This window comes from Sturnus vulgaris, chromosome 18 (assembly GCF_052056855.1).
Source record: "Sturnus vulgaris isolate bStuVul1 chromosome 18, bStuVul1.hap1, whole genome shotgun sequence".
Lineage (NCBI taxonomy): Eukaryota > Metazoa > Chordata > Aves > Passeriformes > Sturnidae > Sturnus > Sturnus vulgaris.
The window spans coordinates 897,601-909,613 of NC_142260.1; the positions used below are offsets into that span (position 1 = coordinate 897,601).

The 12,013-nt window shown below is 40.9% G+C and overlaps 1 protein-coding gene across 1 annotated transcript in view; it reads left to right on the forward strand.

Annotated features, from left to right (window-relative positions):
• Positions 1 to 12,013, forward strand: part of PIK3C2A (phosphatidylinositol-4-phosphate 3-kinase catalytic subunit type 2 alpha) — a 50,794-nt gene that overhangs the window by 371 nt on the left and 38,410 nt on the right. Inside the window, exon 2 of the mRNA XM_088175253.1 lies at positions 10,830 to 12,004. Within this exon, the coding sequence (XP_088031379.1) occupies positions 10,895 to 12,004 (1,110 nt within the window). The 5' untranslated portion in view covers positions 10,830 to 10,894. The remainder of the gene's footprint in view (positions 1 to 10,829; positions 12,005 to 12,013) is intronic.

Below are 12,013 nucleotides of genomic sequence, written 5' to 3' on the forward strand. Positions count from 1 at the left end.
CACCTGCCACAGGTGCTTTTGGGAGCCGCGGCTGAAGTCTCGCCGTGGCGGGGAGCTCGGGAGGTGCCCGGCTTAGGGGGCACCTTGGCGGTGGCCGCAGAGACCCGGCGGGTTTACCTTTCCCTTCTCTTCGTCCCCTTGGTGCCTTTGGAGCGGGTTCGCTCGCCCCGGCTCGGCGCGTTGCTGTGGTTCCAGAGAAGCTGCATGTTTACAAAGCGGCTCCCTGAACAGCTCTGCTGTGTCCCCCGGCAGCTTTGCCGGTATTTCTAGTGATGGATGGAAGTTTGTGACTGCTTTGCTGTTCTTGGCTCGATCTAGTTTATTATTCTGTATCAACACAATAAAAAAGGTATTCCTGCACCTTTGTTAGCACAGGTAACCTCCCGCTTCAGCTGTGCTGTTGTTGGGGGAAGGATGTGGTAGCGAGATGAAATCAAAAAGAAAAGCGTTTGGAAGAAAAGGAGATTCTGGTGGTTTTTCTACTCATTGTATTACTTATTAGAAGCCTGATACTAGAGCATAGCACAGTTAAACTGATTTGGGGTAGAGGAGAGATGCCGAGCTTTTAACTGCTAACACTGCGTGTTCAATGCAGATCTCTTCCCAAAGGGAACTGAAAATTTAAGAAAAAATGTCTGGTGTTTGTACAAGATGTTGTGCAATACTTGCTTTGAATATAAGCTGTGTTCAGGAGTGGTAGTGATGGATGATTTATGAAGAATCCAAAGGGGAAGCAGAAATGGGGCAGGGGAAATGAAATCAGACAGACGAAAGTATTTTTTATATGGCTTTGTTGGCTTTGAAGGCAGTTGTGTGCTTCATTTCCCCAGCATGGGAGTGGGCCTGTAAAAAACTTTATGCATCTGGGAGGAAGAGAAGTTGCTTAAATTGGGCTCATTTATTGCATTTGTGGGAGGGGGAGAAAGGGATTATAATTCCCACTCCAATTTTTGGAGTCGTGTTTGTTCTTTTGTAAAAGCAAATTGGAGCAAAACGAATAAGGATAAGGGGACAGTGAAAGAGAATTGCATAGAAGATAAAGGCAGAGGGAGAGAACACAGGCAGAAATGACAAATTCTTGAAGTTAAATGACCCTTTTGGGGAGGGGACCACAAGCCAGACAAGTAAGAGGTTATTTAGAGTCTCATCTTCCTCAATGGTGTGCTGTATTTGAATATTCTTTTACGTCTCTTAGAGATGCTTGTTTACGAAAAGTACAAAGGAAATCTCAGGAAATATTTAAAATTGTGTTTTATTTAATAAAATAGATTTGTCTTAATTACAGTGCAATAGTAATCGTGATTTATATACTTGAGGTTCCTCTTTCCTGTGGATTATTGCTGTCGTCCTGTGAACTCAAGCATAAAGGTTCATTAGGACATATGATCATTGCATTGAAATTGATAATTTAGTTATTTTTATCCAATTTGAGTTGCTCTCTTACTAACAAAGAACATTGAATGCCTTAAATGAAGAATGATGCATTTCAAAATGCCAAGTAAAAAAAATTGTGTTCCTTTGTTTCTTACTTCTCAAACTAAACTGAAACTGGTGATATTTCTTACTCAGTGTTGCTGTTGTCTCCAGCTGCCTGGCTGGAGACACTTGGATTAAAATGTTGTTTAAGAAATAAAAATGCTGAGGTGATGTTTTGGAAGGCTTTTTTTTTGTTGTTGTCTTAGGCTTTGATGTGGGACCAAAACCAGACGGTATGAGGTTATTTAGAAAAATGAATGCTAGATTTGAATTTTATTAGAGCAGGATTGCATGTTGTTTGTCTTTTAAACTCTTGAACAATCTTAAGGCTGCCTTATGGGAGCTTTGAAAATTGCAGTGAAGTAGCACTGGTGAGTAGCCAGTGTCAGTCCAGCACTGACATGACTAAAACTCATAAAATGTAATGTCAGCCCTAGAGACATTCAGGTAAAGATCTTGCATATTTTTTTTGTTTTAGAAGTATTGCCGTTTAATGTCTGCAGTCAGTACAGAAATTATTTGGTGTTTGTTTGTTTTTAGGATAATACAACGAGCTTAAAAATGAGAGAGTATTACACAAATGTGAGTTGTTTGCTTTATGGATGTGTAACTGTGTAAACATATTGTTCTATTTTAAGCAGAAGATGTGGATGTGTAATTCATTACGAGAAGCAGGGTTCAGTCTTTATCAGCACTGGTCAATAAAGTCAGTCAGTCATCTAAGGCAGCATCATCCAGCCCCTTGGCAGGTGAGCAGGTTGGTGTGATGTTAGTTCGTGAGAAGAATGATGAAATTGTTTCCAGGCTGGGAAGGGAAGGAGGAAATGTTTCAAAGCATGCCAGTGATGATAAACCTCACTTAAGCTGTAAAAACTTCAGAGTGAAATGCTTTTGTCGAAGCTCACTAAAAAAAGTTATGAGAAATGTTACTTCAATCTATAACTTTGTAGAAATGCAGCTCGAAAGTATTTCCTTAGATTAAGCTGTCCAAGTGATGGTCACTTCAGAGGGAAGAAATGGAAATAAGAGGGAGAAGCTATGTCTGCATGCTTCATGTAACATGTAATTTAAATTACAAACAAAACATCACTTTCAAAAACCCAAGCACAGCTTGCAGTGTGTGGTGTGTGAGGACCTTGTGGTGTTTGTGCTAAGGGAATGTCACTGGTTCAGATCTGGAGGTTCATTAGTGCATTGTGACCCAGAGGAAATAATTAAGGTTGTAGTTGATGTTTGTAGGGGACTGATGAAGAACAGGATCCACCTTCTGCCTAGGTTGTAGTCGCAGCCGAGGTGGTGACAGTGCTGTTTCCAGGTGTGAGCTGGAAGTTTACCTGGGTTCAGCGTCCATCTGAACACATTCCTGAGGAAAAAATCCATCAAGAGTCTTAATCTTAGAGAAGTTACCTCAGGGTTCAGGAAGTACTTGAGTGCCAAATTAGTGGAGACTAGAAGAGTATTTTGAGGAAGTGTGTGTTGGCTTAGCTTTTTCCTATTTGCATTTCCAAAGCCACCTTTAGAGACAAGATAAGCATGAGATGAACCTTTGGTCTGAGTGTAGCCACCCTGTTCAGCTGTCTACCTGTGTATTGTAAAAAAACCAAACCCAAACAAACCCCATAATTATTGAATCAATAAATGTAACAAGCCTTTAGTAATTTCTTATGGATAAAGCACGGAGGTACACGTGAACGGTGCATTTGTTGTGTCAATTAGTAATGAGCAATTCTGCTCCATCTCCTGTGAATGTGAGCTGTGTGACTGAGATCTGCTGTTACATCTGAAACTGTGCAAGTTTCCTGCCTCAGGGGAAACTCAGCTGCTGAAGCAAGTGGTGGAAATAATTTGGCTACTGCAGCAGAATTGCATTAGGTTAGGCTGGTAGGGTGATACCAACAGAGTGATAGAGAGTTGAGCCAGGGCCAGAGCTGAGGTGTCAGTGTTTCCTCTCCATGAATGGTTTTGATGGTTTTGTTGAAGGTGTGGGAGCACTGCTGCACAGAGAGCATCTCTGGGGGAGGGTTGTGTTCGTCTCCCTGTGTTTACAGCCTCTGTACCTCGCATTTTGCTGTGCTTTCAGTGTTTTGCCATATTAGGAGGATGTCTGCAGGGCTTAATTCAGGCACATAATTTAGGGAAAAATGGGATTTTAACGTGGTCCTCTGTCTGTGCTGCAGAATATTATAGAACTGTATGGAAGGTGTTTGAGCACCTCTGTTGTGGTAATTAAAGCAGACAGCACAGATGTTTCTTTCCTCTTTCTCTGTTCTACCTACACTAGACTCTTTGGATGGTTTTGATAAAATTGGATATGTAGTTTAAAATGTTGTCTGTCTTCTGTTTAGTACCATTGGGATTGGGATTGATGGAAGTACTAGTGTAGTTACATGCTCCAGGTCATTTGTCATGTTCTCCTGGGGTCAGGCCCCACACTGCATGAATAACTAAGGTCCCTTCCAGTCTTAATTGTTCCATGAAAGTGATATTCCAGAATAAAATTACTTTGCAAGTCAGAAATTACTGCACCAGTTATTCAGCTGGGCAATCAAAATATTTGGGATAATGACCTCGCTTAAAGAATAGGAAAAAAAGCCTCACTTTAGGCCAGCAGCTAATGTTGATTCTGTATGGAAATTTTTATTCCTTGAGTGTTTTCAAGTGGCCTTTGGAAAGCAGGATTGGTGGAGGGATTGTGTACGTCAGGGTGACGTGGAGAGAAGCACAACTTGAGAGATGTCTGTAGAGCAAGGGAACCACTACAAAGTTTTTAAAAGCAAACTTTTGAGACGGGAGGAGTGGAATTGAAAGCATTATCCTGAAAGGAGAAACATTGCAACAGAACTAGAATTCCTAGCCTTTGTCAAACAATGTGGGTAATAAGCTTGGCTGTAAGGCATGGAAAAAACTGTCTTGGCCAAGTGCATTGGAATGAAAGAGCCTGGGATGCCATCATTGTCATTCCTGCTCTTTGCTGGTACCTGCACCCTGAAAATACTGCACAGGAGCAGAACAGGAGAATAATTGCTGTTAGAGAGCTGAGAACAGGATAGGGAGAAATACAGGAATGCAGTATTTGATGAGTACTACAGCTGATGAATCCTGTTGATTTGTGTCTTCTGCTGATTGGCTTTAAGGACTTCTTGCCTTGATTCAATCATTTATAAAGTTTATCCTGGTGATAAATCTCCAGTGTCCAGTTATATGAGCTCATGCTGCAGTTTTCTTCTAGCTGTGCCACCCGCTGTTCTTAGCAGGGTCAGGGGTTTTTTTAATGAAACTCACAGGGAATTTGATTATCTTTATGACCCCCATGTCTTAACAGACCTAGATGGAGTGATGGTTAGGTTCAAAATGTGAGGGGAGGAGTAGAAGAGCAGAAATGTGCTGAGTAAACTTGCAGACGTGCTGTACCCAAAGTGCAGGTGTGCACATGCCCTGATGGGAGGGTTTGCAGTGGCCAGTGCTGCAAAGGAATTGTGGCCATGGGGAACACGTGGGCTGTAGTCACCTGTAGCTGCCCTCTCTGACATCTGGCTGGAACATCATGACAGATTCATGCAAGCTTTGTTTCTCCTGAAATATTGATCAAAACCTGAAGATTCAAATTTAACAGCAGCTGCAAAGTGTGCCATATCTGCTAGTGATCTTCTGCACAGTGTCCTGGGTGAAAATTGATTTCAATAATTCATACATTTTTATAAGCACTGAAACAGCTGAGGTTGGATTTTTCAAGGGATTTGTTGCTGATGTTGAAAGACCTTAAAGGCTGAGACTTCCTGTTCTAGTGCTAGAAACATCCTATTCTTGCCTAGCCCTCGAGATCAAAGGTTTTGTGATGAAATTGTACTTTTTAGACATAAATGAAGTTTCAAAATCGAAGTTAAGAGATGCAGTTCTTTCTTAGGTATTTATGATCTGAATGATTTGAGCTAAACAAGTGAAATGAGTGTTGGTTCAGGGTTTGTGCCTAATTTAAAATTACCTGTATTTGAGCTAGTGAAATTGTCTTTGAAGGTTCTGTAGGTGTGAGCTGAAAAAAAAAAATGGATTCAATTTTCTGGTTAACTGTGTTCATCTCAGTTGTAAGGAGACACTTGCTAATTTTGCTAAAATGACTGGATTAAAGAAACTTCTAAGTTTCTAGTGGAAAGATACCATGATAGAACTGTAGAGCTTTAACACTGACCTTTCAGGACTGTTTGTAATTGAGAAAACCTCCAGTTTAAACCTAACGTTATTTAAAAAGAATAACAGCCTTACTTCAAGCAGTCATGTCGTGAGTATGTGCTCAGTATTTTCTCCCTTTGTAGCAATGTGAATGCATCTGGCACAGAGGGCTTCTGAACATCAAAGTTCTTGGGACTTTTTTCTTTCTTTTCTTTGCTAAGGAGTTTTCCTGCTGTGGCAAATGTCTGGCTATGGATTCTTTTGCTGATGATTTGTATTTTCCACAGTGGATTACTGCTGTCTTATTTTGCTCAGTTTTCCCTGGTTTCCCATAAAACTGCTACTGTCTCTGGTATGCAGGCAAGATTTTTTAATTTGTAGGCTAGCTATGATTCAATGTGGCAAATGCTTCAAGTATTTTTATTTTTGTTTTCTTTAAGGACAAAAGAGCCTCAAAGTTACTTTGAGAGTTGCACTTGTTTTGAGGAAGCTCTGGCTGCTCTATGCCAGGACCTGACTTTATAAGGAATGCAGGAAATGGCCTGACTTGTTATCATTGCTTCTGTATTTAGTTCTTGGACTCCAGGGAATTCATGTGCACTGATTTCTGATAGCTATAAAGTACTTCTTGTGAAGAAATTACCAAATAATATGTTCTGTGCTTACGTAGAACAGAGTATAAATAGGGTATTACAAGCCTTGGTTGTTTTTGCAAAGAAAGCTGTGCAACTCATCTGCAATAGAGGAGGATATTAACATGTACATGAGCAGATGGTGAGATTACCTCTGCTTAAGGTAAAACGATTTATTTCTGATGAAGTCATCCCTTGCTCATTAAGGTAGCAAACTAATTTAGATTTTGGGAGTCTTTGTCCTGGTAGAGATGTAATGTCCTGTATTGGTTCCCCAAAGTTTCTTACCAGAAAAATATCAATTTCTTATTGGAAAGAAAATTCTTCCTAGCTCCATTTTAAGTATTTGCTAGACTAGTGCATAGCTAATTTATTTTTTTTTAACATAAGCCTCTCTAAGTGGAAATCTGGTTTAAAATTAATTTCCATTCCACGTCAAGGCTTTGACCTGAAGGAGATGGTCAGGCATCGTGCAGTTTCTTAGTTCTTGATGATTAAAAAGTTTTCTTGCTGCTTTTTTTTTTTAGCATTATTTTACTCCTCCGAAATAATGAATGATGTGCAATACTCAAAATTATGTAACAATACACATGTACTTGAGTGATCAAATTAATTTCAGGCTCTAAACACATTTATGTAAAATTGTTACCAAGGAAGTGTTGCTCTTGCAGAAGCTCTGTTAGACCAGAGCCAAAGGGTGTGCAGGCTCCTGTGTGGTCACAACTGGTTGAGAAAGGAATTATTGCTTCAAGTGAGTGAAATCTGACTGCAGGGGACATTACCCTGGGCAGGGCTGGGGATAAATTGTGGGCTTGAGGTTTTCATCCCACTTTCAAAGGAAGCAGGTGAGGTTGTGCTAGAACAGTGGGAATGTGGTGACTTCACCCAAATACAAATGTGTCTGTTTAATATCAGAATTAAGGGACAGTGTAGTGTAGGGGATTGTTTTATCACTTCTGAATTTCTGTTATAATCTCTTCAGCTGCTTCTGGCTTTCCTTTAAAAATAAATGAAATGTTTCTCACGTTCTTGGAGTGCTTGGCAAGAGGAGTGCTCTTGAAGGTGAAGAGATTGACAGGTGAAAAGTGATTTTTGCTGTTACTAACAATAGAGTGCAGCATTCAGAGCACTCCTGGCTCTGTAGGGATCACTCCTGGCTCTTCAACGCCCTCCAGTTGTTGCAAACTTCTGGTGAGTTCCTATCCTTGGTCAGTAATGGTTCGGGATTCCAGGATTTGATTTGCAACTTGTTTTATTCTGAGTGTTTGAGGAGTTCCCTGCTGATGGATGATCCTAATGGAATTTGCCTTTCTCTTTGTAAATGTTGGAGAATTTAAATTCTGCTCACTCTCTGCCTTTGAACTTAGATGGCTGCAGAGTGAGAGGTGAACTAAACTTATGTGAAAAATTACCTGATGCTGCATGGTTAGCATTTAAAAGAAGGTCTGTCAGTATTTAATCATGCTTATGCCTAGGGAGCTTTTCTTCTGATGTCTTATATGAACTTACTGCTTAGATAAAGTTTTGCCAAAACTATTGCAATTTTATCAGATTTTTTGTATCAGGTTTTTTTTTATGTCAAACTGTTTGAAAAGAACCTGCAGTCTGCTTATAAAATTTGTCCAAAATTCATACACTGACTTTAGGAGTTTCCCAAGGACAAGACTTAAATACAGCCATCATATTATGTGTATGTGTGCTGTTGAGGCTGTCTTGCAAAGAATAAGGCTAGAATTCAATTTTCCAGATAACCACTAACAACAACCTTCTGTCTTGAATGCCAGAAGTTCACTGGATTTGTCAGTGCAAGTGTGCTGGACTGAAACACAGCACTGTAATGTGAAATTGTGGAATAAACGAGCAGTTGTTGGGTTGTGGGGTTCTCTGGGTGTTGTGAATGAAGGTGCTGTGGTAGCTGAGTACCTTATTTCCCAGAGCTGAGCAATGTGTGTTTATCTGCAGTTGTGACTTCGTGGAACAGGGACTGTCCTTGAGAACAGGAGACTGCTTGGTCATAGGGAGATCAAGGCCATTGGTTTCAGGAGAAAAATAAGGCTTTTTTTTTTTTTTTTAAGCTGGCTGTTGTTATATATAAATACTCTGAAGTCCATATAATTTTTTTATCATCTCCTTGAGAAAAAACTCACATCTAATTATCAAGCAACACCTGAAGGAATCGATAATCTTGTAAATTGTAGCCCAAGCAGTTCTGCATAGTCTCTGAAAATATGATTCTATTTTATTTTCTTTAAATAAAGTTCAGGAAAAAGCTCTGCTGCTCTTTAGAATCCTTGAGCAACAGCAAGACTCTGCAAACTGCACTTACCTCAGGCTGCTGCTTCTTGGAAAAGCCAAGCAGGAATTCTTGAGAGGACTCCTAAGTCAGGGTGTTCCTGCCTCTGCCAAGGCAGTTTTAACCAGCTGTGAGTTAATGAAGAGATTAAAGGCAGCTTAGCTTTCTAGACAGTCTGAGAAGGTGGTGGCAAGTATATGAGACTTCTCATTAGGGTATTTTCTGTGGCTGGTAGGATTAGACCAGCTACAAAACATTCAGTACATCTTCAGGAGAAGTTTTAGTGTGATTGTCCTGCTAACAGGAGAATAGCAAATTATTGAAGGCCACATTTGTGCCATGAATGGGACCAGAGACCTGCACTGTCTGTAAAGGAACCCAGCAAAATAGTTTGGGCGTTTTTAAATTTATTTCCTGATTGTGTTTCACACTGAGCTCTGGAGATAGGAAACAGACAGGACAAGACCTTTTCCTAATGACAATATTTATGGCTTTAATGGGTGTCAAACTCTGCAACTTCATATACTGTGCAGAACAGCATCTGGTGTTGTTTTTTTTCTGTAGACTTTGTGTTGAATATTTACATCATTATCCTGTGGATTGATTCATACCTGTAACTTCTAAAGCTCCTCCTTAAGACTTTATGCCCCAGGACTTGAGTTTTGTGGTTTTCAGTGTTTTATGATTTCCTTTGTCTGTCACTGTTTCAGTCTTTTTGAAGACACTGTCTTTTGTTTAAATCTTGTCTTGTAGCATCTGTAGCATCATTTCTGATTTAATTTTGCTTTGTGAAGGATTTTACTTGGATTTGTCTTCAGACTGAGCAGAAATGTATAGAACCTCTTATAAAGATGTCTATAAGCCATTGAAATGAAGTAGATAAAACAAAAGACTTGGCCAGACTTAAAGAATGTAAAGAATCTGTTATAAATCTGTTAAGAATCTTGCTCTGTGTGTGGGGAGTCCAGAGAAATGCAGTCACTTTGTTTGGAGCACATCTCGCTGGTTTCATTCAAGGAGGGCAAAAAAAGAAATCCAGTCTGAAATCCAAACCTTTCTAATGGCTGTGAATTGGAAGAGAACATAAAGAATTTTGAGTTATCTGCCTTATTTGCTGCAGAGAATTCTTAATTTGTAGATTGGTGCATGACTTCAACTCAGAATGATTTGCATCTATAAGGCTCATCTAGTTCAGTGAAACTGTGTTTTAATGAGGATTGCTGATTATGTAACCCTCCTAGCAGAAACTCATTATTCCTGATTTTTATCTTGCTGCTTGATGTGCACACTGGCTATTGCTGGAAGACATCTCCTGGGCTCAGCTCTGACCCAGCTCTGTGCAAAAAGCTGGAGAATAGAGCAGAAGTAATGCTGAAAAATAACACAGTTCTTGTGGTAATCTCTTGCAAGATTATTTCAATAGAGTCTGCATAGGTATTGTGGTGAATATGGGAAGTTGTATCATAGTCCTAAACACAAGACTGGAATTGGAGAAACGTTAAATACCATTTTCTTGATGGTGGCCTTAAGCAAAAGTGACCTTTTGGAGTTTCTTCCTTTGCCTAGTAGTGAATGACACTTCCTGTAAAGGGCTGTTAAAGAGATAAGTCAATGAGCAGCTGTACTTAAATAGCTTGTTTTGCTTGTCCAAGAAATATCATTTCACAAGCATTATTTTTCTTGTTAAGAGGGTAAAGTACAATATTTTTCAAAGGAAGAGAGGTCCTTCAGTGTCATTATGACCATTATAATCGTGGTATAGCAGTTTTGAAAGGTCTGGTTTTGTCATCTAGTGAAGTAAGGTGGAAGTCCTCTTGATAATGTGCTTTATCAATGCTGTATTTGTGTAGTCTTTAGAATGACTTCTACTCCCAAGAGTGCACCTGAGCAATTGCTCGAGTCTGAAAACCACTACAGACCTGAGGGTGGCTGTTGTGTGTCTTGGGTCTAGTGGTGCACAAAGAAACCAGGTGCTTACTAGCACCAGTAGGCAGAGTAAGAAAAGTGAATGGGTCTTGCATAATTCAAAGACTGTGAATTTATTTGTGTGGCTTCTTTTTTAAGTTTTATACTCCCTCCCCTCAAGAAAAACCCAAAAATTGGCCTCTTCAAAATTTTACATGCTCGGTTTTTGAAGGACACGAGCGGCTTTGTGAGCTGGTGGTGTGTGGTGTGTGACTGTAGCTGTCCACATATGCTTTGTTGCTGACGTTTCATTTCCTTTGCTCTGACGTGGTTCTGATGTTTCGTGTCTTTTCCAGCTCTGCTGAATCGTCTCAGAAGGCAGGAGCAGGCGAGCAGTGCAGGGGAAGTGTTGCTGCTGTCCATGGACACGTGCTGGTGCGGCATGGCCCAGGTGTCCAGCAGCCATGGATTCAAACAGGGCTCCTCGCCTTCCCTGCCGGCCCCAAGGACAAAGGATGTGGACAAAGAGGAGGCACTGCAGATGGAAGCTGAGGCATTAGCCAAGATGCAGAAGGAAAGAGGTGTAGCTGGTAATAAACCAACCTTTCGTCCTTTGAGCAGCCCCAGACAGAAAGCACAGACTCAGAACAAACAGGACCATGACCTCATGGTGTTCCCAGAGGCTGATGCCAAGAGCATGGAAGATAAACTAAGCACCATTGACATAGAGAAGCTCACTCATGCTGAACTGGAGAAACTGCTGCTGGATGACAATTTTGAGTCTAGCAAAGTACCTACATTACCAGCAAGTCCTATTCTGAGCCCATCTGTGTCTTCACAATTCTATCTTGGCCCCACGAGTCAGAGGAGACAGTGGGCACCTGTGATACCAGCACCTGTGACATGCACTTTACCTCCTATTTACACCTCAGCTGCTTACACAAAACAGACTGGTGTATTTCAGAATGGATTCCATCCAAGTATGTCATCCTATCCCTCTAGAGAGCCTATTTATCTTGGCCTTCCAAGGCAGTCACAATACATTTCATACCCTCTGGCAGCTACCACACCTTTCCATCCACACGGAGCCCTACCTTTGTACCCTCCAGTCCTCACTCCAGAAATGGCAAAAGTATTTGACAAAATTGCAAGCACTTCAGAATTCCTGAGGAACGGGAAGTCGAGCACGGACCTAGAAATGACTTCCATCAAATCTGCAGTGTCCAACCTGGCAGCCTCAGAGAGCTGTGGGGATGTCAGCAAATTCGACTGGCTGGACCTGGATCCTCTGAGCAAACCAAAAGTGGACACTGTGGAGGCTTTAAACAAGGCAGAGGATGATGGGGAGATGGTTTCAAGCATGACTGCTGAAGACCCGTGGGATGCAGTTCTGTTGGGAGAAAAGCTGATACCCACTTGTCACCTGGAAAGAAAGGTTAATGGCAAACCTTCTGGGGCAACAGTCACAAGGAGCCAGTCCTTGAACATGAGAACAACTCAGCTTGCAAAGTTACAGGGCCAAACATCACAGGTATGCAAA